Source organism: Rhinoraja longicauda, chromosome 2, assembly GCF_053455715.1.
Source record: "Rhinoraja longicauda isolate Sanriku21f chromosome 2, sRhiLon1.1, whole genome shotgun sequence".
In the NCBI taxonomy this organism is placed as follows: Eukaryota; Metazoa; Chordata; class Chondrichthyes; order Rajiformes; family Arhynchobatidae; genus Rhinoraja; species Rhinoraja longicauda.
In genome coordinates, this window is record NC_135954.1 from 17537445 (window position 1) to 17565286 (window position 27842).

At 44.6% G+C, this 27842-nt stretch overlaps 1 protein-coding gene across 2 annotated transcripts in view; it reads left to right on the forward strand.

Moving 5' to 3' along the window:
* The window catches only part of LOC144602431 (E3 ubiquitin-protein ligase znrf2-like), a 464175-nt gene that overhangs the window by 89612 nt on the left and 346721 nt on the right, over positions 1-27842 (forward strand). For both annotated transcript variants that reach the window (XM_078415562.1, XM_078415553.1), the window contains exon 2: positions 25797-25892. In XM_078415562.1, coding sequence (XP_078271688.1) covers positions 25797-25892 — 96 coding nt within the window. The remainder of the gene's footprint in view (positions 1-25796; positions 25893-27842) is intronic.

The window sequence follows — 27842 nt, forward strand, 5'->3', positions numbered from 1 at the left end:
CACACAGCTGAGAAGGTTGTTGGCTGTAACCTTCCCCCCATTGACGAACTGTACACTGCAAGGGCCAGGAAGCGAGCGGACAAGATCATCTCTGACCCCACTCACTCTGGCCACAAACTCTTCGAAGCACTTCGCTCAGGAAGGCGACTCCGGACTGTCAAAGCAGCCACAGCCAGACATAAAAACAGCTTTTTTCCACGAGTGACAGTTCTACACAATAACGCAAAGTCTGTAGTCCCTTTTTTGCTTTGGATTATTTTCACCCACATGTTTAGACCGTAAAGGTGTATCCTTATTGTTTTGATGTGTTTATGCTTTATTCTTGACTGTTAACTGTATGTTTGTGTTGTCATTTGTGAGCAGAGCACCAAGGCACATTCCCTGTATCTGCATACTTGGCCAATAAACCTATTCATTCATTCATTCATTCATTCATTCATCCATTCATCCATTCATGGACAATGGTCTGTCACAGTCAGATACTTAGGTACAGGAAAGCACACAAAGTGCTGGAGTCACTCAGCAGGCCAGGCAGCATCTCAGAGGAACATGGATAGGTGGCGTTTGACTTCTGACCAGAAACGTCACCTATCCATGTACTCCAGGGCTGCAGTCTGACCCGCTGAGTTATTTCAGCACTTTGTGTCCTCTTGTGTAAACCAGCATCTGCAGTACCCTGCTTCCACGAGGTACAGATCTGGTTGGCACAGGTCTGTAACTGTAAGATGGGTGCTGGCCAAGAAAAGATTTATCCTGACACTAAATTAAGAGAGAGTTAGATAGAGCTCCAGGGGCTAGTGGAATCAGGGGATATGGGGAGAAGGCAGACACGGGTTATTGATTGGGGACGATCAGCCATGATCACAATGAATGGCGGTGCTGGCTCGAAGGGCCGAATGGCCTCCTCCTGCACCTATTTTCTATGTTTCTATGTAAATGCAGTTTGTGTAAGAAGGAACTGCAGATGCTGGTTTACACCAAAGAAAGACACAAAAAAACTGGTGTAACTCGGGCAACATCTCTGGAGTAAAGGAACAGGTGATCTTTCGGGTCGAGACCTTTCTTCAGACTGAGAGTCTGGGGAAAGGGAAATGAGAGATGTAGAAGATAAATAGAACAAATGAAAGAAAGATATGCAAAAAGCAAGAATGATGAAGGAAAGGTGGATCCCAAAATGGTTCATTGTTGGATGTGGGGGTGGGTGATAACGAGTTACGCAGACAGTGAAACTCAACAGAATGACAGTGAACGACTAGGGTGGATGTGGGGGAGGATGGAGAAGGAGGGGGTGCAAGGGTTTACTTGAAGTTGGAGAAATCAATATCAAATGCAGTTTGAAAGTTTTGCTGTGATGGACTGATTCAGGTTATAAGATTTTGTGAATTACCATCCCTGAGGCAAACTCCCTCCCCACGCGGCTCATTTACATGTCGGTTGTGACGGATGTGTGAACGAGTGGCCGATTCCTGTTTATACGGTTGATGCTGCAGAGAACAGTGATTATTGTGCAAGGAGGAAATGTACCCAGCTTCCTCACTTTGGGGACCAGCAAATGTTTGCTCTTTAAAAAAGAGGAAGAATACATAAGATGAATAAGATATCATGTGTTCTTTTTTTTCTCCAAATCGCCTGGATTAACGCCTTTAAAATTCATTGTTGAATGGAATGCCACACATGGAGGACTGCATGCTTTAAAAAAAAAACCAGAATTCAGGACCCATTCTTTCATCATACGTCAGTCCCGCCATTCCGGGAATTAACCTGGCGAACCTACACTGCACTTCCTCAATAGCACAAATGTCCTTCCTCAAATTAGGAGACCAAAACTGCACACAATACTCCAGGTGCGGTCTCACCAGGGCCCTGTACAACCGCAGTCGGACCTCCTTGCTCCTATACTCAAATCCTCTCGCTATGAAGGCCAACATGGCATTTACTTTCTTCACTGCCTGCTGTACCTGCATGCTTACTTTCAGCGACTGATGTACAAGCACACCCAGGTCTCGTTGCACCTCCCCTTTTCCTAATCTGGCACCATTCAGATAATAACCTGCCTTCTTGTTCTTGCCACCAAAGTGGATAACCTCACATTTTTACACATTACACTGCATCTGCCATGCTTCTGCCCACTCGCCCAAACTATTCAAGTCACCCGGCAGCCTCATAGCATCCTCCTCACAGCTCACACTGCCACCCAGCTTTGTGTCATGTGCTGTAGTTCTTTTGTTCATCACTTCTTTCTCTTATGCTCACTCGTATATTTACACCTCTGCTTTACTTGTTATCGTGTCTTTCTATCTGTCTGTGTCTGTCCCTGTCTGTTTCCTGTCTGTCTCTGTGTCTCTATCCCTGACTGTGTATGTAGGAACTGCAGACGCTGGTTTGAACGAAGATAGACACAAAATGCTGCAGTTATGGCGAGTCCGAGACTTGTAGTTGTAGATGAAGTTTATTGGAACCGCAATACACGAATACAGAATCAAAACAACAAGTCGCAGGACAACCAATATAAACTTACTGTCTTCCTTGAAGACTCAGACGAACTAACTAAATCGGGCGCCAAACGCACCCATGACATCGCTGACCAATCAGCGATGTCCTTCCCTGGACCAATCCCCATGGTCGCGTTCCCACGTGACCTCGCTGGCCAATCCGAGGGTTCGACGACCTAGACCATTCTCCATGGTCGCTACATGACCCCCCCCAGAACCCGAGGTGCGGAACCTAGCTGGGAGCCTGATTTCGCGACCACAACGAGTACGGAGAGGGACAGCCTGAACCACAGGAGCCGGAGGTTCCGGACTTGGTGGAACAGCCGGAACGAGAGGTTCTGGAGGAACTACCGGCACGGGGGGCTCTGGAGGAACTGCCGAAACGGGAGGTCCTGAAGGAACTGTTAGAACGGGGGTTTCTGGACTGGGCGGAACTAACGGAGGTCGGCCTCTCCGAGGGGTTTGACCGACCAAAACTGGTTGATCCGGGTCCAAATGGGCAGGTTTGAGCCGGGACACCGAGACGAGTTCGCTCTTGCCGCCCATGTCTAAGGTGAAAGTAGCCGTCCCCTTACGTAACACCCGGAACGGCCCTTGATAGACCCTCTGCAACGGGGCGCGATGGGCATCCTTACGCAGAAAAACAAAATCACAGTCTTTCAGGGCAACCAATATAAACTTACTGTCTTCCTTGAAGACTCAGACGAACTAACTAAATCGGGCGCCAAACGCACCCATGACATCGCTGACCAATCAGCGATGTCCTTCCCTGGACCAATCCCCATGGTCGCGTTCCCACGTGACCTCGCTGGCCAATCCGAGGGTTCGACGACCTAGACCATTCTCCATGGTCGCTACACAGTAACTCAGGCAGCATCTCTGGAGAAAAGGAATAGGTGACTGAGACTTTCAGTTTGAGGAACGGTCCTGACCCGAAACCTATTCCTTTTCTCCAGAGATGCCGCCTGACTCGGTGAGTTACTCCAGCATTTGTCTCCGTCTCTCTGTCTCTCAATAAATATTGGGTTCTTATTGTTGGGGTTTATTTTGAGAGTTGATGTGTGCTACGTAACTGGATGATAATTGTATGATGAAGGTGAGACTCTAAACCTGTTTAGAGATTGCTTAGGGACATTTCTGCAGTCTTTAATTTAATACTAAATATTTTGATGAGCATAAAATAATTAGGAGCATCCAGCATGGTTTTCAGAAAGAAGATTAGCATTTGAAAATACGTGCAAATACATAAAAGGGTGGCACCACTGTGGCACAGAATACAGAATACAGAATCCCTTTATTGTCATTCGATACCGAACGACAACTGGTGCATCACAGTGCCAGAGACCTGGGTTCACTCCTGACCTTGGGTGCTGTCTGTGTGGAGTTTGCACATTCTCCCTATGACTGCATGGGTTTCCTCCAGGTGCTCCAGTTTCCTCCATAAAGTCCCAAAGATGTGAAGCTTTGGAGGTTAATTGGCACGTAGGTTTGTTGGTACGTAAATTGCCCCAAGTGTGTAGGGAGTGGATAAGAAAGTGGGGAAAATACAAAATTAGTGTGAACAGGTCGGCATTTTAGTGTTTGCATCAAAATTAGTGTGATGGTCGGCATGGACATGGTGGGCTGAAGGGTTTGTTTCCATGCTCTATCTCTAAGCTAACAGCTTGTGTTCCTTGAAGATCCAATGGATAAGATGGGGAAAAATGCAGTGTAAGTGGGCCTTTAGACAGTGCCTGCTCAGATGGTCGAAGGAGCCCAGTTGGAATATCAGTGGCTGCACTTCAGTGCCATTTGCTTATGTGTAAATTTGGGGGCGTGATGGAGAACCCACGACTATAGCTTGGGTAAGGAATTTTCCCAGCTATCAGTTGAGCACAGAGCCTGCACTTGCCTCATTAAAACTAGGTTAAAGGCTAAAATCTTTGTATGTGGGAAATGCATGATAACTGAAAGATGTACAGAACCAGGAACAAATTTATTGTTGTTGTGACTGGCGGAGAATAGAGCATCTCAATTAATTCAGATTAAAACCATATGATTTTTGTTATTCTCTTTAGCAGTTGCATTGCCATGTATCAACCAGCACAGGACATCCCCACGGGTAACATTTTAAAACAAAATCTCTCTGCTGGTTTGCGTGTTTGTTTTAAGCCAAATGATTACATAATGTTCCATATTTTCCTCCTCTTTTGCTTTCTTCTCATGCATAGATGGTCATTTTCTTTGGGTATGCCTGCCCGATCGAGCAAGCTTCATGTAAATATTTGTGTTGCGTGTGACCCTGTTCTCATGAACTCTTCACCTTTACTGATGGTGAAAGCAGTAGCTGAATGTAACCCATGAAGCAAGTTGCTGTACTCCCATCGTTAACGGCAGCCTGCACCTCAAATTAACTTCTCAGAAAGAAATGTATCTATCTTTCATCACTTCAGCTTGTCCCAAAGGCAATCGGAAATCACGAAGGTCCGACATTTGGCTCGCTCATTAGTCTGAAATATGAGTCGGGGCCCTGAGTGTTAGTGGAGTGCGTGGTCAGAGCAATGGAATATGGTTGGGGTTGGAGTTTGGTCTTATAAGTGAAAGATAAATGCCTTTGAGTGTTGATAGAAATAACATCCATTAGTCGGGAACGAGTGTGGTCTGGCACTACAGGTCCACCACCGATTTTCCGGCACATCTGGTTCCAGAGCCTTTCTGGATTATCGGTTTAGCCGGACCATCAGAGGTCACGGCCTCCAAGAATCCAATGGTACAAGAGCCGTCCGCCTAGGCCGCCGATGGACCGAGATGCTGGCCCACAAGGTTGGCCTCGGAGGTCAGCTATGGGAATGGATCTGCCATCCAGAGACCCAGCCACGGGGCAAATTTGACCCACCGATCGTCAAATGCACTCTTGTAATTTTGTCCGGATGAAGGGAGGTGACAAGTGTGGTTCTCGATACAGTGTTATGAGGGAATTTTGTTGTAGTGAGGTTGGTAGAAGGATTGATGGTGGCCAGGACACTAACACTCTTCGGATATTTCCATAAGATGTTTTATGTCACTTTAAGACGGGCTTGGTTAAATATCTTATCTTAAAGATGAAATCCACAGACAATAGACAATAGGTGCAGGAGGAGGCCATTCGGCCCTTCGAGCCAGCACCGCCATTCAATGTGATCATGGCTGATCATTCTCAATCAGTACCCCGTTCCTGCCTTCTCCCCATACCCCCTGACTCCGCTATCCTTAAGAGCTCTATCTAGCTCTCTCTTGAATGCATTCAGAGAATTGGCCTCCACTGCCTTCTGAGGCAGAGAATTCCACAGATTCACAACTCTCTGACGGAAAAAGTTTTTCCTCATCTCAGTTCTAAATGGCCTACCCCTTATTCTTAAACTGTGGCCCCTTGTTCTGGACTCCCCCAACATTGGGAACATGTTTCCTGCCTCTAACGTGTCCAACCCCTTAATAATCTTATACGTTTCGATAAGATCCCCTCTCATCCTTCTAAATTCCAGTGTATACAAGCCTAGTCGCTCCAGTCTTTCAACATATGACAGTCCCGCCATTCCGGGAATTAACCTAGTAAACCTACGCTGCACGCCTTCAATAGCAAGAATATCCTTCCTCAAATTTGGAGACCAAAACTGCACACAGTACTCCAGGTGCGGTCTCACTAGGGCCCTGTACAACTGCAGAAGTCATGCAAAGCTCTTTCAGTCCAGCATTGGAGTTGTCAACCTCGGTTATGGAATTAACCCTTTTGTTTTGTTTGAGAAAGCCTAATAGTTATAATACAGTCAAACAGTGTGGAAAACAGGCCCTTTTGCCAAACCTGCCCACACTGTGCTCAGTTCTCACCACTTCTCCCAACCCACCATTTTTGTCCCCATCATTTTTACAGAGCACTCCTTATTTCATTAGATTACATTTGATAGCTTGGTTAGGGACTGATATCCAGTAAACTAAAAGTTTATTGGAAGGATCTGGATTTCTTTTGGTGTCTTTTAAAACATAGAAGAGTACAGCAGGAACGGGCCCTTCAGCCCACAATGCTTGTGTCGAAACTGATGCCGAGCTGAACTGATCTCATCTCCCTGTGCCTGATCCATATCCGTCTATTCCCTGCACTTCCATGTGCCTGCCCTAAGGCCTCCTAAATGCCACTATCATATCTGCAAACACTACCACCCGTGGCTTTCCAGGCTCCCACCATTCTCTGTGGGAAAAGAAACTTGCCCCGTATTTCTCCATTAAACTCACCTTAGAGCTACGCCCTCAAGTGCTGAACATTTCCACCTGGGGGAGGGGGGGGGGGGGGGGGGGGGGAGGTTCTGACTGTCTGCCCTATCTATGCCACTCATACCTTCATACACTTCTGTCAAGTCTCCCCCTCGACCTCCGACATTCCAGATATTCCGATATTTCATTGAACTTTTATTGGAGTTTATTTTATTGGAGTTACTAATAACATTGTCCTTGCTGCAGTGTCTGATTTGCTAATGTTAAATTAAGCTCACCAATAAAAAGTTATTAAGAAGAGAGAATGGAATGGTGTGATGAATAATGCAAGAAATGGAAATGGGATGTTTTATTTAGACTTTTACATAGGAGAGAACTTTAAGCAAAGACTATTGATTGAGTATGCAGATAACAATAGATGTGAAACTAATTTCAATTGAAAAAATGAAATATGAGCCATCTGGCTTTCTGTAAACCCCATTAAAATTTCTAAGTGGTAGGGATCAAAGAGCAAAGAGGAGCAAAGAGGTCCTTCTGCAGTTGTAGACCGCACCTGGAGTACTGTGTGCAGTTTTGGTCTCCAAATTTGAGGAAGGATATTCTTACTATTCAGTAACCCAGGTTCACTGGGTTAATTCCCGGAATGGCGGGACTGTCGTATGTTGAAAGACTGGAGTGACTAGGCTTGTATACACCGGCATTTAGAAGGATGAGAGGGGATCTTATTGAAACATATAAGATTATTAAGGGATTGGACACGTTAGAAGCAGGAAACATGTTCCCAATGTTGGGGGAGTCCAGAACCAAGGGCCACAGTTTAAGAATAAGGGGTAGGCCATTTAGAATGGAGATGAGGAAAAACTTTTTCTGTCAGAGAGTTGTAAATCTGTGGAATTTTCTGCCTCAGAAGGCAGTGGAGGCCAATTCTCTGGATGCTTTCAAGAGAGAGCTAGATAGACTTAGAGATAGTGGAGTTAGGGGGTATGGGGAGAAGGCAGGAACGGGGTACTGATTGTGAATGATCAGCCTTGATCACATTGAATGGTGGTGCTGGCTCAAAGGGCTGAATGGCCTCCTCCTGCACCTATTGCCTATTGTCTATAAAGATAAATTATATTTAGTATGGAAACTAGTGAATAAATTTTGTTGTTTAGTCCTAATATGTTGGCCCAGTGATTGTAAATACAATTTTTTTCCAGGCTAGGGTAAATTAAAATGTTTCTGAATGGTGCTGCTTCAAAGATGTACTCATCTTTCTTTGGTTAAGGGTGTCTGTCTCCCTTAGCTACTCTGGGTCTAAATGTGGCTTCACTCTTGTGGTGCAGTCAGGTCAAGTAGTGATTGATCAATAATGCAACCTTGCTGTAATCTACATAACAGGAACCAAAGATCACGAGAGTCGGTTTGGGTAACCTTCTTCTTGCGTATGGCGTGCACAGCCTAAAGTTGTAGGTCAAGGGTAGACATTCAGGCCAGGGCAGCATCAGTTGCTGGGAAGATGGCCTTGATACCCCCTGGGAAAAGCCTCAGTGAGCAGTCAGTCATTCACGATGTGTGGGATGGTCTGGTCTGGATATCCGCAATCGCAAGCAGGGCTTTCTGTCATTCCACCAACTCATTGAGTCTGTATCCATCTCTTCCCTATATTGCATAATAACTGAAAACAAGGACTTACCTGATGACCTTTAAAGTACAACTTACAGTGGGCAGCACAGTGGCGCAGCAGTAGAGTTGCTGCCTTACAGCGCCAGAGACCCAGGTTCGATCCTGACTCTGGGTGCCGTCTGTACAGAGCTTGTACGTTCTCCCCGTGACCTGCGTGGGTTTTCTCCGGGATCTCCGGTTTCCTCCCACATTTCAAACACGTACAGGTTTGTCAGGTTAATTGGCTAGGTAAAATTGTAAATTGTCCCTGGTGTGTCGGGTAGTGGTGTGCGAGGATCGCTGGTCAGCATGGACTCGGAGGGCCGAAGGGCCTGTTTCCGTGCTTTATCTCCAAATTAGACTAAACTAAATAGTGAATGTAGACTCTGAGTATGGAAATTAAAAATGAATTGTATGTGCTGGAAATCTGAAAACAGAAAATGACAGAAACCATCACCAGGTAGAGTAAGATCGATGGAATCCAAAATAGAGTTTGTGGTTCATGTTAAAAATCCTTTGCCAGAGTATATTTGTTCTCCTGTTATTTGTATAAAGAATGTTCTGACATTGCGTATCCTTGGTAATCACTGCTGATGTAACCTGCTGATGGTGGTCTGAGGAACCTTGGACTTGATTTGATATTATCCTAAAGTATACACTCGATCTGCTAGCTCTTTGAACCATGTGGATATTTTGCAACTTTAAGTTACCGAATTACTGGAATCTTCCACAGATGTATCACAGAGTGGATACTGTTGGGTTGCATCACCACTTGGTTTGGGAACAGTTCATAATTTCGTAGGAGCAGAATTAACCCATTCGGCCCATTGAGTCTACTCCACTCTTCAATCATGGCACAAATATATACAGGACTACACTTCTTCCCACCCGGTCCCCTGCAAAAAGTCTATCCCCTACTCCCAATTCCTCCGTCTACGCCGCATCTGCGCCCGGGATGAGGTGTTTCACACTAGGGCTTCCGAGATGTCCTCGTTTTTCAGAAAACGGGGCTTCCCCTCCTCCATTATAGATGAGGCTCTCACTAGGGTCTCTTCTACATCCCGCAGCTCCGCTCTTGCTCCCCATCCCCACACTCGCAACAAGGACAGGATCCCCCTCGTTCTCACCTTCCACCCCACCAGCCAGCGGATCCAACATATCATCCACCAACATTTCCGTCACCTACAACAGGACCCCACCACTGGCCATATCTTCCCATCCCCTCCCCTCTCTGCTTTCCGCAGAGACCGTTCCCTCCGCAACTCCCTGGTCCACTCGTCCCTTCCTACCCAAACCACCCTAACCCCGGGCACTTTCCCCTGCAACCGCACGAGATGCAACACCTGTCCCTTTACCTCCCCCCTCAACTCCATCAAAGGACCCAAACATTCGTTCCAGGTGAGACAGAGGTTCACCTGCACCTCCTCCAACCTCATCTATTGCATCCGCTGCTCTAGATGTCAACTTATCTATATCGGCGAAACCAAGCGCAGGCTCGGCGATCGCTTCGCTGAACACCTGCGCTCGGTCCGCATTAACGCAACTGATCTCCCGGTGGCCCAGCTCTTTAACTCCCCCTCCCATTCCCAGTCTGACCTCTCTGTCATGGGCCTCCTCCAGTGCCATAGTGAGGCCCGCCGGAAATTGGAGGAGCAGCACCTCATATTTCGCCTGGGCAGTTTGCGGCCCGGTGGTATGAACGTCGACTTCTCCAACTTCAGATAGCTCCTCTGTCCCTCCCTTCCTCTCCTCCTTCCCAGATCTCCCTCTATCTTCCTGTCTCCACCTATATCCTTCCTTTGTCCCGCCCCCGACATCAGTCTGAAGAAGGGTCTCGACCCGAAACGTCACCCATTCCTTCTCTCCCGAGATGCTGCCTGACCTGCTGAGTTACTCCAGCATTTTGTGAATAAATCGATTTGTACCAGCATCTGCAGTTATTTTCTTATATATATACAGGAGAGAAGTCCTTTCATTCATTTTTTTAGTTTATGTCACTGACTGGAAAGGGTAACATTTCTTGCTTATTTTTTCCTTGTTGCCCTGAGAAGGTTGTGACGATCCGCTGACTTGGCTGCAGCAGTCCTCAGGTGATAATACTCCCCAGATGTTGTCAGAGAGGGAGTAGCATGGCGTGCACTTCCATGCATTTGCTCCCTTTGTCCTTCAAAATTAAATTACTGCTGAAGCACCATTGAATCATTGCATCTGTCCTTGTGCTGATTTTGTGTGCTATTTGACCTAGTTAATCATTAGTCCACTATCGTGGGACCCCTCTCCTGCAGATCCGTTCGGGTACACCAATCAGCACTGAAGTCCTGGCAAGCAGAAGCTTTGCAACGTAGTGTTTACGTTTTAGATTTGCATTAATGCTTGAGAATTAGATCTGAAAAACAGCCTTCAATGCACATGAGATGAGTATAAGAACAGTGGCAGCGATGTGTGTCAGGCAGTCATTCATAGCCAAATGAAGAGCCAAATCACAATGGCTATTGCCTGAAGGGTGATTACTTTATTGAGGTTTTGAATGATTGGTCAGTCATCAGAGCTTTAGTTGGTAGGACAGTACCCCTCGTCATCTCAAGGGAGATGGCATTGACACACTCCAAAGACGTACAGGTATGTAGGTTAATTGGCTGGGTAAATGTAAAAATTGTCCCTAGTGGGTGTAGGATAGTGTTAATGTGCGGGGATCGCTGGGCGGCACGGACTTTGTGGGCCGAAAAGGCCTGTTTCCGGCTGTATATGATATGATATGATATGATAAATGATGCACGCACATTTCCACCAGCCTAGGTTTTGGTTCAGATGATCAATATCTTGAATGTGCTTGACTTTATTTTTAATCATCTAATTTTTTTTGTTCAATATGTAGCTGCTCATTTCATTACCATCTTCGTAGGGAGCATCAATCTTCTGAACATTTTGGGGGGCAGATAGGGTTGTGTCGTGCCTGTTTATTCATGAGGCTTCATAAGACCCCAAAGCAATAGGCAATTTAGGCAAGCACACTGCACGAGAGAAGATAGGCACAAAAAGCTGGAGTAACTCAGAGGGACAGACAGGGAAAGGAATAAGTGATGTTTCGGGTCGAGACCAGAAACATCACCTGTTCCTTTTCTCCAGAGACACTGTCTGTCCCGCTGAGTTACTCCAGCTTTATGCGTCTATCTTCGGTTTAAACCAGCATCTGCAGTTCATTCCTGCACACTGCACAAGAGCACGGCCAACCAAAATGGTTGAAAATAACATCCTTTACCCATATTGGACCACGTGTGAATAACATTATTTGTCTTGAGGCAATCAGTGCCAGCACTGAATCAATAAACACAAGCCATCATTTAGGGGGGAAATAAAAGTTAAGTACTGACCACAATCTCCATTCCATTTGAAGTCCGGAGAGCCCTGCTATCCATCCCTGAGCTATGATGTCCAAGCATGCTGCCTGACTGCATTGTTGAACATACACCTTCAACTATCTCTCTACTGAGGCTACCCATCCATCTCAATCAATGACCTTGAACCACAATCTACTAACTATGGTGCAAATGGGACGGCATGGTGGCACAGCGATAGAGTTGCTGCCTTACGGCGCTTGCAGTGCCGGAGACTCGGGTTCCATCCCGATTGCGGGTGTGGTCTGTACGGCGTTGGTACATTCTCCCCGTGACTGCGTAGGTTTTCTCTGAGATGTACAGGTTTGTAGGTTAATTGGCCTTGTATAAGTAAATTGTCCCTCGAGTGTGTGGGATAGTGTTAATGTACAGGGATCACTAGTCGGTGTGGACTTGGTGGGCCGAAGGGTCTGTATCCATGCTGTATCTCTAAACTAGACTAAATTAAATTAAACTTTGTTCCCTCAACGTGTGTGGCATATTATTGCAACACATCATGATGGTATCCGAAGCCAAGATTCATTGGCTATGAACCATAGAATTTGAATGTCGTGTGGGGTGGTAAACGTGAAGAGGTGTTGACAATTTAAACCCGTAGAATTACTGCATTTGTACTGACTGAAGTTGATCTATAAAGATGAATCCTCTCTCTAAAAATATCTTTGCTTAGTTATTAAATTATTCTTGCAATTATCAACCTAAAGGATATCTTACATTATTGAAGTCCTATTAATTTCATATAATGTATTATTTTTAGAACAACTTGGAGAAAGCATATTGGTATTATTATCTTAAAGACTGTAGTTAATTGGTAGCACTGGTGGTGGGAGATAGTTGATAGTCTAGATTAATGTAAGAAGTATCTCTCACAATATGAAGCAAATGTCTATGTAGTATCAAGGCAGCAAAGTTGATTCAGAAAGATTTTGCACCATTTTCATGGTCTTGTTTACTTTGAATAACTTATAATTTATCGTGTATTTATTGTACAATGTGCATGTCAAACTGCAGCAAGTAAGAATTTCATAATTCACATTGATATCCAATACATATCGTGCATATTTCAAATAAACACTCTTGAAATTGAGTCTAAATTGAAAGATATAAGAAAATAACTGCAGATGCTGGTACAAATCGAAGGTATTTATTCACAAAATGCTGGAGTAACTCAGCAGGTCAGGCAGCATCTCTGGAGAGAAGGAATGGGTGACGTTTCCATTCCTTCTCTCCAGAGATGCTGCCTGACCTGCTGAGTTACTCCAGCATTTTGTGAATAAATACCCTAAATTGAAAGATAGTACTTTGATAGTTCAAGCACTGGTTCAGCCCCACTGAAAAACCTTGTGTGCTCTTCTAAATATATTTATGTTTAGTTTAGTTGAGAGATACAGGGTGGAAACAGGCCTCTTATACCCACCGAGTCCACGCCAACGAGCGATCCCCGCACGCTAACACTATGCTTCACACACTAGGGACAATTTACAGATAGAGCAACAATTATGCTAAGCCAATTAACCCACAGACCTGTATGTCTTTGGAGTGTGGGCGGAAACCGGAGATCCCGGAGAAAACCCAAGCAGGTCAAGGAAAGAACGTACATACTCCATACACACAAGCACCCGTAGTCAGGGTCGAATCCAAATCTCTGGAGATGTAAGGCAGCAACTCTACCGCTGTGCCACCGTGCCGCCCCAAGTTATTCATTCTTTATGACAAGGAACAATGCAACTGGTATTGAAAAATGGATAGGTACTCGTACGTTTGTGATGTTGGAGGATACACGTGGATAGGTTCTCTTCAGATAGAGCAACACTTTTTTACAAATTTAAGTTTTATGGATATTGGACAACTCTGATTTGATAAGCATCTTGAAGTAAAATGTATTCAAGTTATAACTATGAGGAAATTTGGTTCTTTTAAGCATCAAGATATCCTGCTTAACATTATCTCCACACTAACTCAGCAAATTGCTTCACTTGTAGCCCAAGAACAGCACCTTGATTGTATTGAGCAGACCAGTGAAATAAATCAGTTTTGAATCCTTTAAATATTCTCCTACTCACATCATTGTATTTAAAGATCTTACAATGCAACCCCTTGTGGGTTGCTTCATCATGAGACTGGAAATAAAGGATCACACAACTTCGTTGAAAAACAGAGGCAGTTCAACTTCATAGCTATTCATCTCCTTTTAAATCAATTTTCTTCCCCTTTCCCATCTTGTTGTGCTATTGTCTACTGAATGACAATTTCTAATCAAATGTAGATGAAGCATCCTATAGGTTTATATATTAGCTAGTTCAGTCAAACAGTAGAGTTAACATGCATTTACAACTGTTAATGTGACCGGGTGCATACACTTTGCCGTAGTGTTAAGAAATCAAACTTGGATCTGGGTCACATTAAGAAATGATAGAAGTGTTGACAAAGGAATAGTCACAAGCTAATTGTTAAGGAGCCTAGTAAGAGGTTTGAGAGTTTATGTCTTATGCAGTTGAAGGCATAAGTGAGGCTAGTGACCGAGTGATGACGATAGGGGTGCAGAAGGAGCTAATATTGGAGGATTGTTCAAATCTTAGAGAGATTTTGTAATGAAAGTAAAAGAGATGAGAGTGATGATCATAGGGGGTGATTTAAGAAGTCTGTCAATTTTAAAGTGTGGCATGGACTGGAGCCAATGCAAAGGGGCGAACTTTGGAATGATTGGTGAAAGGAATCAGTTCTACCATAATAGGTTTTCCATTTTGATGGCAGGTCTACCCCATTAATAGCTGCATCCACAAGCACGTCAATCATTGCCTTTACCTTACAACTAGACCAAGTGGACCCGTTGGGCCCAAACCTCTCTTGCATTGGTGCAGCACCGTCTCCTCTCCCCATCCCACTCCATCCCCTCCCCTCCTCTCCCTCCCTCCCTCCCTCCCTCCCTCCCTCCCTCCCTCCCTCCCTCCTCTCCCTCCCTCCTCTCCCTCCCTCCCTCCCTCCCTCCCTCCCTCCCTCCCTCCCTCCCTCCCTCCCTCCCTCCCTCCCTCCCTCCCTCCCTCCCTCCCTCCCTCCCTCCCTCCCTCCCTCCCTCCCTCCCTCCCTCCCTCCCTCCCTCCCTCTCTCCCTCCCTCCCTCCCTCCCTTCCTCCCTCCCTCCCTCCCTCCCTCCCTCCCTCCCTCCCTCCCTCCCTCCCTCCCTCCCTCCCTCCCTCCCTCCCTCCCTCCCTCCCTCCCTCCATCCCTCCCTCCCTCCCTCCCTCCCTCCCTCTTCCCCTCCCCCATTCCATCCCCTCAACCCCCCTTTCCCCTCTCCCCCTCTCCCCCTTCCCCCTCCCCCCACTCCATCCCCTCAACCCCCCTTATCCTCCCTCCTCCCCTCCCTCCTCCCCCCTCCTTCCCTAGGAGATAGATTTAAACTTTAAAATGTGAATAACTTTAAAAATATAACACCGATTTCAATGACATTTCTTCCATTGGCACCAAAGGGATGACGGTGAGTAAGGTGGGCCTAAAATTGTCGCACTATTGGGTACCGTTTATTCTGCAGTTCAGGAACAAACAAACAAACAAGTGTTTTAGTATATAGATTACTCCACAGAAAGGTGACCATGCCCTGCTTTATGCCAAATCTAACCTCATCTATAACTTTCTCTGCATCTACCTACTGATCTATGTTGTCCCCTATTCCCAACATTAATACAATTATTATTGCCTTCCAATTGCTCCAATGAGGAAAAACTTTTTCAGTCAGAGAGTTGTGAATCTGTGGAATTCTCTGCCTCAGAAGGCAGTGGAGGCCAATTCTCTGAATGCATTCAAGAGAGAGCTGGATAGAGCTCTTAAGGATAGCGGAGTTAGGGGGTATGGGGAGAAGGCAGGAACGGGGTACTGATTGAGAATGATCAGCCATGATCACATTGAATGGGATGAAGGGCCGAATGGCCTCCTCCTGCACCTATTGTCTATTGTCTATTGCTCCGTGATTTGACATATAACATTGTTAATTTATCAGTAACCCCATCGTAACCCCATCGTAAGTCGAGGAGCACCTGTACAGCATGGAAACAGGCCCTTCGGCCCGTCGGGTCCACGCCGACCAGCGATCCCCGCACATTAACACTATCCTACACACACTAGGGGCAATTTTTACATTTACCAAGCCAATTAACCTACAAAGCTGTACATCTTTTGGAGTGTGGGAGGAAACCGAAGATCTCAGAGAAAACCCACGCAAGTCACGGTGAGAACGTACAAACTCCGTACAGACAGCACCCGTAGTCAGGATCGAACCTGAAGCGCTGTAAAGCAGCAACTCTACCTCTATGCCACTGTGCCGCCCTAATCATTTGCCCCAATCATTTTCGGAGTCCACAAAACACTGTTGTTTTTTCTACCACCTTTTCATCTTTCCTTCCTTTGATATGTGGAAAAATAAACTAAACTCTTAATCACCTGGCTTATCCTTTGCTCACAATCCATGTCTTGATCTTGTTTGTTCATGTTCTCCTGCGCCTCTAAGGCACCTTGAGGTTTTTCTGTACAGGTTATTTTAGTTGATAGTAAATACAAAGTGCACTGGTAACTCTGCATTGTATTATTAATAATGCTCTTGCACAAAATATCCAGGGAAAAGGTTGCACAACTTGCTGCTGGCAGGAAATTATTTGGTTGAACCCAAGAGATCATATTGAGAAACAATGGCCAATGTTTATTCCTCATACGTCAATTATTCCTCATAACCCAATTGGTTTTTATTTTCTGTCACCCTCATGTCCACATCATGAGTACTTTATGGATTAATTGATCACCAAAATTGGGACCATTCGAATCAGCTGCCTACACCGAACAAAAAAAACCCAAAGTACCGGAGGCTCTCAGCAGGTCAGGCAGCATCTGTGATGGGATGGATGGATGACGTTTCAGGTTGGGATTTTTCTCAGGCTCCAGTGGAGTAGAGGGGAGAAAGCTAGTAGGTGAGAGGAAGAGATGAGGCAAGAGCTGCAAAGTGAGAGGTGGGTTCAGGGAAGGAACGAGGTGTGGAAGGAGGTGGAGGAGCATGGTGGAGCAGGGTGCTTGGGAATTGAGTTTGCCTGAAATGGAGAATTCAGTGTTCATGCTATGGGTTGTAGGTTACCCAAACAGTCCTTCCAGTTTGTACACGCCTAGTGTAGAGGGGGCATTTTGGTTGGCTTGGGCAAGTTGGGCCGAAGGGCCTGTTTCCACGCTAAATCTATCCCCTCTCGATCTCATCTACCTAGCTGCTCCCTACCGTGCACACACCTTTCTTTCAATTCCCCCCGATCCTGTCACCCAGTTCCTTTACCCTTCTCCATGCACTCACACCCCCCTTCTCTCCCCCGCCCCATTCCCTTCTACTCCATCTCATGCTGCGTTACACTCCCTCCGTTCCTTTTTTCTTTTCCACCCATCGTCTCCAGCCTTGGTTTCCATCTCAACTCTTTTTCTTCCCCACCTGACTCATCTGCAGATTAACCCTTCATTACCTGAATCCACGTGTCAGTCTTTGACCCACACCTTTCTGTTTGTGGGCCATGTATTCCACCATTGCCGTAGGGTTAAATTCCACACAAAAAGAAAGCAATGCACATGGTGAACCAGATGTCAGGAAACGCACAGTTGATTCAGTAGCCAGGACCAGTTGATTTTGTTAACAGATTTTAATTTCTTGCTGGTAATGTCAGTTTATGATGGAAAGTTGTTGAGAAGAAATGAACTTTGCTCTCTGCTGTTTTGATACCACGGGGAAGGATCTTTTGGATCTTTGGTAGAATTTTACTTTTCCCTCGTTGATCCTCGATACAGAGACGCTCAGACCGCCATCAGAGACTTACTCTCCCACTGGAGGACAAGGCACCGGGGATTAAGTTGGAATCAGAAAGTTATAGGATCTCGTATGAGCTGTTAATAGAGCATAGTTTCATGGACGGTTGGTTTTGAAGCGATATTACCAGGAACTTTTAGATATATTACACAATGTTATGAAATAGATTGAAACCTATTGTAATATATTCAATTTTGCGCATTCAATATTCCACAAAAGTGTTAATGCTTAAAAATCATCCTTGCCCTCTGAAATATTTATTAGTCTTCCCTCTAGAAAGTAACTTATGGGCAGTAAAGCCAAACTTCTGAACTCAGAGTTTTACGTTCCACCCTTAGGATTAGTTACTGAAGCTGAAACCCAACAAAATATTTGGTCTGACATCCCTCCCAGTGCTCTTCGCCCACCGAGCCAGCGCCGACCAGCGATTCCCGTACACCAACACTATCCTACACACTAGGGATAATTTACTATTTTAACGGCCAAATAACTTACAAACCTGTATGTGTGAAGTCCGGAGCACCCAGAGAAAACCCACATGGTCACAGGGAGAACGTATAAACTCCATAAAGACAGCACCTGTAGTCAGGATCGAACCCGGGTGCCTGCTGTTGTAAAGCAGCAACTCTACCGCTGTGCCGCCATCTTTAGAACTGGCATCAGGCTAAATCTGTCTTTATTGCCCATAGCCCTGACTTCAACTTTCCTTTTCTCTTCAATGTCTTCATTTGTGAACATCTCTAATCTCTCTAACCATCCCCCCCACTTTTTTTTAATTTCTATCACCTCACGAGGGACATGCAGTATTCTCTGTAACTATGGTTATTGTTTATTGTCACTTTTCAACCTCTCTGCAGCCTTTGGCAGTTTGTTGCAGAATCAGCTGCATATGTCTGGGGAGAAAGAATAGGCAAACTCAAAGAAATTGCACAGCTTTCAAAGCTGTGGCACATGTTTAACTGGCCAAGAGGTCATCATATGTTCCATGAATACCTGCTTAAAGATTGGGATTATTATCGTCTGGCCCTTCTATACTATATCCTGTCAAATCTCGCTAAGTGTAGCGGCTGCACTGCCTTTGGGTCGTACTTGACCCTAAATCCTTCTCCATTAGAAAACTCTTTAATATCGCCTTCATAACTTCCCTTACATCCATTTCTGGCACAAACCCATCTGTCTCTGAACCCCTCACAGAATTCCGGACTCAATTGCTTCAGTGCTGAACTAGTTAACCTTCCAATGGGATTCCTTATTGGAATGGGAATACTAAACCTGTGCCGGCACTGGTGGAAGTAGAATCACAAATGTCAATTGACCAGCATAATGCCTGGGTATCTATCCACGATCATGCTCTTTGCTGCTCTGTGCGAGAGTCCAACAAGGAAGGGGACTGACAAATGTGGCTGCATCTGTCGGGACGTTTTAGGGCGGTACGGTGGTGTACCGGTAGAACCACTGCCTTTTACGGCGCCAGAGACCCGGGTTCGATCCTGACTACGGGCGCTTGTCTGTACGGAGTTTGTACGTTCTCCCCGTGGCCTGCGTGGGTTTTCTCCGAGATCTTCTGTTTCCTCCCGCACTCCCAAGACGTACATGTTTGTAGGTTAATTGGCTTGGTGTAAATGTAAAATTGTCCCTCGTGTGCTTAGGATAGAGCTAGTGTGTGTGGGGGTCGGTGCGTACTCGGTGGGCCGAAGGGCCTATTTCCGCGCTGTATCTCTAAAACTCAAGACGAAAACTTTGAATTCTGTTTGTCCTGACTTAGGCAAAGATGTGTAAGACCAGAGTGCATTTACCCAGATGTAGCTGTATACTGGTGGTTCTCTTTGGGACTGCCACCCTTAGCCAGCTCGATTTGGCCCACTGTCAACATACAGTGGCTAATTCTCATCAACATTGTATCTATAAGTGCCAGTTACCGTTAAGTATTTGGTCAACTTAATAGTTAAAATTGTGAACGTTTACCCACAGTTATCAGCTGTTGTCAACTGGCGACGATGAGCTATAAAGCATCAATGAAAAGCCAGAGGAGGCTGTGGAAATGCGGATCCAAGCCAAGACCATGTGTGGTCTTCTGGCCCAGAACTGGAAGATTGATAGGGTTTGCGGGAAGAGCAATTATAAGCATAATATTGTGAATATAATGGGCATTCACCCAAGTTTCTGAAAACGATCACCATTTCTATCCAGCAGAATTCTCCCTGAAGAAAATGAATGCTGGATATTTAGGGAACTCAGATTGTGCAGAAACTTAAAAAGCTTTGGTGAAAAAAAGGCTACACAAAGTGGTGAGGTCTATCCGAGAAAGAATGACACCATGAATGACATCATTATTTTTGATTCTCTTCTCACCCCTTCCACCCTGTCAAACATTGTCGGGTGTATTTTTTGACTGATGTTTTGTTCTTGCGTGGTGACATCTATCTAAATTTCTAGACATGCCGAGTGTGTTTTGTCATCACAAGACGAAGAATATGAGAGTAGCACGTGGGCGTGCTTGAATTGGCTGCGCCAGTTTTTGCTGTCACTACTTATCTGCTGGGTAGGATGGTGGGATTTACAGTCGGGAGGTGTAATGTTTAAGGAAGCTCGACAGGCATTGAAGGATTTCCTCTCATCTCTGTTGTGTATGGCTGGCCCTTCACTTTGAAATTATGAACCCTACTTCTAAAAACTCAGGGAAATTTCTCTGCATCTAGGAGATAAGGACTCTACATTTCAATATGCTCCAACGTTTCACGGTATCATAAAATGCTGGAGTAACTCAGCGGGTCAGGCAGCATCTCTGGAGAGAAGGAATGGGTGACGTTTCGGGTTGAGACCCTTCTTCAGACTGATGTCGGGGGGACGGGACAAAGAAAGGATATAGGTGGAGACAGGAAGACAGTGGGAGAACTGGGAAGGGGGAGGGGAAGAGGGACAGAGGAGCTATCTAAAGTTAGAGAAGTCAATGTTCATACCGCTGGGCTGTAAGCTGCCCAAGCGAAATAATTTTTCAAGACTCAATACTCTTTGTGCTTCCTTTTGTGGGCGGCACAGTTGCGCAGCGGTAGAGTTGCTGGATATTGGGTCCAATCCTGACTACGGGTGCTGTCTGTTTGGAATTCGTACGTTCTCTCTGTGACCGCGTGGGTTTTCTCAGGGTGCTTCGGTCTCCTCCCGCATTCCAAAGACTTGCAGGTTTGTAGGTGAATTGGCTTCTGGAAATTGTCCTGAGTGTGTAGGATAGTCTGAAGAAGGGTCTCAACCCAAAACGTTACCCATTCCTTCTCTCCAGAGATGCTGCCTGTCCCGCTGAGTTACTCCAGCTTTTTGTGTCTATTGTAGGATAGAACTAGTGTACAGGGTGCTTTAAATTTGGTGGGCCAAAGGGCCAGTTTCCATGCTGTATCCCTAGACTAGACTAGATTAGACCAGACTCGTATGATACACCCTTCATCCCAGACTTTAGGTTTAGGTTTATTATTTTCCCATGTACCCACAATGAAAAGCTCTGATTTGCATGCTATCCAAACAGATCAGACATACCATACATAAATGCAATCAAGTCAAACTCGATTACAATAGGTAAAATAAGTAGAATCGGGAGATACTGAGGTCAGAATGTAGTTCTCAGGAATCAATATGGTGAATCTTTCTTGCACCCCCTTCATCACAAATGTATCCTTTCTTCGGTAGGGTCCCATGCACAATATTTCAAATGCAGTCTCATCAAGGCTTCAGTCTACTTTATTTAATCATGAGATCTCTATTTTTGTCCTCAAATTTTCCTATATTAAAGGCCAACATATCATATCATATCATATCATATATATACAGCCGGAAACAGGCCTTTTCGGCCCACCAAGTCCGTGCCGCCCAGCGATCCCCGTACATTAACACTATCCTACACCCACTAGGGACAATTTTTTAAAAACATTTACCCAGCCAATTAACCTACATACCTGTACGTCTTTGGAGTGTGGGAGGAAACCGAAGATCTCGGAGAAAACCCACGCAGGTCACGGGGAGAACGTACAAACTCCTTACAGTGCAGCACCCGTAGTCAGGATCGAACCCGAGTCTCCGGCGCTGCATTCGCTGTAAAGCAGCAACTCTACCGTTGCGCAACCGTGCCGCCCTGCTAGCTTCAAGCTAAAACATTGCTCCAACTCTCTTGGAAATGTATGTACATTCTGTATTTGTAAAATGGCAATTGTCTTAGCAGGTTCTTAAGCATTGCTACTTCCATTTTATGTAAATACTCTCAAATGCAAGGTGCAGCTCCCCTGCAAACATCATTGACATTAAAATGTAGCTTTGGCAATAAAAGTCCAGTGGCTAAATGATTGGACAAGAAATCCAAAGCCTGGACAACTTATGTGGAGATATCAATTAAAATCCAATATCAGGGGGTGGGGGATGAATTTAAACTCGAGTTTAAAGAAATAACGAGTCAGTGATGACCGAACCCACCAGATGGCTAACAAATTCCCTTGGGTTGTCTAGCCTATCATCAACATGAGACCAAAAGCAATGTGGCTCATTTAAATACCTTCTGTCTTGGGGAAATTATTCACACATGGAGCAATTAAGGATACCAATTCAATACTGACCCATTCAGTCACACTCAAATTCTGCAAACAAATAAAATTCAAAAAAGGAAGAGATAACTTGGTAACCACAGGTCAGAAAACAGTGGAGTCAGATAACAAAAGTTAAGGGAAACTAATTCACACTCCAAAAACCATGATTTTTTTGCGATCCATGCACTAATAGCATGGTCATCTTCAATTTCTCATGTCTTTCTATTTGCAAGCTAAACCTGCATGTTCATTTTCAGTGAATCACTTGGAACCAGGTCTCTTTTGAACACCAACAAAATATGTTTGCTCTTTTTTTCTTGGTAAAATGAATGATCTCACATTTTTTCCAAATTATATTCCCTTTAAAGCCCATGTCCTTTCACTCAGACTGCCTCTATCCCCCTAGAGCCTCTTTGTGTGCATCTCTCAATTCTCTCTGCCACCTATCATCATAAAAGATCGAAGGTATTGTATAGGAAAATAACGGCAGATGCTGGTACAAATCAAAGGTATTTATTCACAAAATGCTGGAGTAACTCAGCAGGTCAGGCAACATCTCAGGAGAGAAGGAATGGGTGACTTTTCGAGTCGAGACCCTTCAGAAGGTGTTGTATAGATTAGGCCCCAGCACTACACCCTGGGTCATCCCACTGGGACTGGCTTTCTCAACCCAAAAGTGCAAGGGGATGAGGGAAAAGGAGAAAGAGAGAAATGGGTTCACATCCAGGGAAGAGAGGGGGGAACAAATGCGTGGAATAGGGGGAAATGGGAGGAGGGTATTTGTAGGTTGTTTATCTAAAATTGGAGAATTTACTGTTCATATCATTGGGTTGGAAGCTACTCGTACAGAATATGAGGTGCTGTTCTCCCAGTTTGTGCATAGCCTCCCTCTGGCAATAGGGCCCAGGACAGCAAGGTCAGTATTTGAATGGGAGGAGGACCCTTAAAATGTTTAGTGACTGAGAGATCCAGCAGGTCTTGGCAGACAGAGCTCAACTGTTCGGCGAAATGGTCGCCTCGTATGCTTGGTCTCACCGATGTAAAGGAAGCCACATTGTGAGAATGTAGTCTGTTTACTGTTTGTTAACTCCTAAATCCATATTGGTATTTTGAACCTAATGCCATGCAATCTAATTTTGAGTGGCAATTTTTATTGAAGGACTTCTGAAAGTTTAATGTACGCTCCCAAACAATTTATCTGTATCTGTTCTTGTGTCTTGAGAGGTGCTCGAGGACATTTTAGTGTACTAAAGATGCTCGCTAAGTTGTTATTTATGTGTTGCATTATGTGAAGGACTTTTGTATTTGTGGTAGCAGAGGGTGATGGAAAAGCAGAAACATTTTATTGTGTTTCTTTGAAAGAGCTGTATAACTCATTCACAGCAATGACTGTTGTGGGTCATAAATAACCAAACGTACTTGCAATTAAGCAATTAAGCAATTAAGCAATGCTTTGCATGCCCTCAGGATGTCTCAAAGCGATCCCTTGCCCACCAAGTTCCTACGTGGTACTGTCATAAAATAGAGGGGCATGTCAGCTACGTGGGAGTGAGCTAAATGAGAAGCAACTTGATTTTGCCATCTCTCCCTCCACCCAAGTTCCTATTCTCACCAAGCAAACTGCTAATAATGGCCTATTTCCTTTATCATTGTTACTTTTTTTGCATATCTTCCATTCACTTGTTCTATGTCTCTCTACATCACAGTCTATACCTCTTGTTTCCCTTTCCCCTGACTAGTCTGAAGAAGGGTCTCGACGCGAAACGTCACCCATTCCTTCTCTCCAGAGATGCTGTCTGCCCCGCTGAGTTACCCCAGCATTTTGTGTCTATCTTTGGTTCAAACCAGCATCTGCAGTTCCTTCCTACGCATGATTTTGCCAATGTCTGCTGAGTGTTAACAACTAGCCCGGGATATAGAGAGAGCACCACTGGCTTTTTAACATCTGCCTTAGAGGATCTAGGTTTAATGGCCTCATCTAAAGACAATATCTCGAACATTGAAGCGATCTCTTACTAGTTTAAACTTGGATAACATGCTCAAGTCTCTAAAGTGGAATTTGAATCCATTCAATAAGAAGCATTTCTTAATGTTAACATTCAGGAGAAATGCAATAGATAATTATTTAGCGCAGCTAATAGAGTGTAACATGGGTTTGATCCTGACTTCCACTACTGATCTGTGTGGGATACAATATGTAGTATAAGAAAATAACTGCAGATGCTGGTACAAATCGAAGGTATTTATTCACAAAATGCTGGAGTAACTCAGCAGGTCAGGCAGCATCTCAGGAGAGAAGGAATGGGTGACGTTTTGGGTCGAGACCCTTCTTCAAGATTAATTGTCCTCTATAAACTGTCATATGTGTGTGTGTATGAGTTGTTTGACGGTCAATATGGATTCGATTGACCAAAGGATCGGTTTCTATGCTGTAACTCTCTATGTTTCTGACGATGACCCTCTAATAAGTTGTTAAAAAAGTTCAAGATGAAACCCTGGCAGACAGTGAGTCAAGCGAGGTATGTTAGAATGTGTGGCAGACAGGAAGCGGCAGGGATATGGGAAAACTAAAGCTGTGCCACTGAGCTGAAAGTTTATGGGAGAGGAGTTTTTTGTGAGTGTTCCAAGATCGATTTGCAACTTTTACTTGGGTATAGATGTTATTGAGTCGTCTGTCAATATATATGTGCTTAAAGAGTACTAATATCCAGATAAAGATTAAGTAGTTACTTCTTTTAAACACATTCATGTTTTCCAAGTTCAGATAGTTTTGTGCTTGGTAAAATGTAAAAAAATGTTTATCAATCATTAACTGAGTTGAACTTTCAGCTGACATCTCTCCTTTAAAATGACCTTTTTGTTATGTGTGTAAACTAACACTGCTCTGCTGTTTTTTCTTCCGTGGCCTTGAGAAAATGACTAATCTTTTGTTTTGCCGAGACTCGTGTAACATAAATTACAAGCTGCCCATAGGCAGTGCACATAGGGAATCAAGGCCAAAGTAAAGTTCAGGACAAAGGGGATATTTGGTTAAGGTGTGCAAAAAAATCAATCTTTATATTAAAACCATAGATTCTCCCTTATTTTTATATTCTAAATTTCAAACACAGCATTTATATTACAAATCTAGGAGTGCGTGTGCATGGTTCCTTGAAGGTGGAGTCACAGGTGGATATAGGGTGGTCAAAAAGGCTTTTGGCACATTGGCCAAAAAGTTAGATTAATAAAGTTTATATTGGAATCTGCGCCAATTCCAACTTGGTACGTGCCACAGAAAGATTTCTAATGGATAGCACATGTTATAAGGATATGGGCCAAATGCAGGCAGATGGGACAAGTGTTTAGTCGGCTTGGGCAAGTTGGGCAAAAGGGCCTGTTTACACACTATGACTGTAAGTGCCATTGGCCTGCATTGTCATGAATGTAATTGTTTAGAAGGTAACACGACAAAATCCTCCTACCACTTATCTCAATATCTTATCTCTAAATTACGGAAGCTGCCCTGCCACCAGGATCAATATACCTAACCTGCCCACAATGTCTGACCCAATGTATGAAAGAGTTTTTGCAAAGAGTATAGACTTTCTGCATTGATCTAAATTTTTATTGCATTTAATTAATTCTTTGTTTTTCTTGCTTTTTAAAAACAGGTTTCAAGTGTCCAGTGTGCTTAAAGTTTGTTTCCACGGAAGAAATGGACTTACACCTTGTAATATGCCTGACCAAACCAAGGGTGACCTATAATGGTAAGGAGTTCATTTTGTTGAGCATACTCATTGTGATCTTATAACACCAATATAGAACAGTCACTGCCTCGCCAACGGTCTGTCTTCGTCTTTTTCCTTCTTTGTGTTTTTAGTTTGTTGTAAAATGTATGTATTAGTTTATCTTTAGTTTTGTATTATATGGGGGGGGGGGGGGGGGGGGTTGGGGGTAACTTTTCTTATCTCTTTCCTCGACGGAGATGCGACTTTTTCGTATCTCCGTCCACACTGCGGCCTAACATGGTGGCCTCTTGCTGGGACTTCTAGAGCTCCAAAACCGTGGAGCCTGTGGACTTTAACATCTCGGAGCGGGCGATCCCTTTGCCAGGGGTCGGCCTTTGGTGCTCCAACCTGCGGGAGCTGCGGACTTCAGCATCACGGAGCTCACGGTCCCTGGTTAGAGTCCGACTTCGGGAAGTCCAAGCCGCAGGAGTTCGACCGCCTCGATGCGGGAGCTTAGGCCACCCCGACATGGGAGCTTGGTCGCCGGCTGCAGATGGTTCGACTCCCCTCAATCGCAGGAGGAAAGAAGATAAGACTTTATTGCCTTCCATCATAGTGGGGAATGTGGAGGAGCCGCAGTGGTGGATGTTTATGTCAAATTTTTACGTAGTTGTGTGTCTTGTTGCTTTCTTGGTATAAATATATGGCAAACCATACATATATATATATATACACACACACACATATATATATATATATGTGTGTGTGTGTGTGTGTATATATATATATATATGTGTGTGATTATGATTATATATATATATATATGTGTGTGTATGTATATATATATATATATTCTTACAATCATCAAGTGTGTAGCTGATTTTTGACCCTGGACAATAATTTTGCATGGAAATCTTCAGGATTGCTGGTTTTGTAGATTGGGGCTGTCAGCTATATGGAATTGCTCCTGTCATGGACACATGGTGCAGATATACACCGTGCTTTGCAAAAACATTAATCCTAAGAGTATTCAGGTATTACCGCTGCTGCTGTTTATGAACAAATTATTCCGGAAACATCACATATTAGTGAGGTAAGGCACTGGTTTCAGAAAGTGATGGTGAAATGGCCCAGAATGACTGTTATCTTATTTATTGGGTTCTGCAGAGTGACTGTAAAGGTGTAAGGAAGGAAATTATAAAGCGGGACCTCAAGGATAGTAATCTCTGGATAACTTCCAGTGCTACATGCCAGTGAGAGTAAGAATAAAAGTCGGGGTAAGATGAATGTGCGGCTCAGAAGCTGGTGCAGGACCATTGACATCTCCTCTGGAGCAGAGGTGACCTGGACGAGAAGGACAGGTTGCACCTGAACTTGAGTGGTACCAATATCTTGGCGGGGTGATTTGCTAGAGCTTCTCGGGAGGGTTTAAGCTTGTCTGGCAGGGGGTGGAACCTGAGGGCAGTAATGAGAGAAAGTTCCACAGACAGGACAAGCAGGATAACGGCAGGGAGCGAAGGAAATCTGATGGTTTAAACTGTATTTATTTTAATATAAGATAAGGCAGATAAACTCGGGATGGATGGGAACATGAGACAGGGCTATTACAGAAATTGACTGAGGGAAGGACAGGGCTGGAAGGCCAATGTCCCGGGGTACAAATGCTACAGGAGGGATAAAGGTGGAGGCAAGTGAGGAGGGGTTGTATTTTTAATGAGGGAGAACATCATGGCGATATGTGGAGAAGATATTACTGGGTGATTATCCAGTAAGGCTCAATGGGTGAAACTGAAAAATCAGACAGGATGATCACTTTGTTGGAATCCAACAGGATAGTCAGCAGGAGCGAGAGGAGAAAATATGGGGTGATCAAAGATAGCTGCAAGAATAATAGTGTTGTTACAGTGGGGGATTTTAACTCTCCAAATATTGACTACGACTGCCAAAGTGCTAAGGGCTTAAACTGGGTAGAATTTGTTAAGTGTGTTC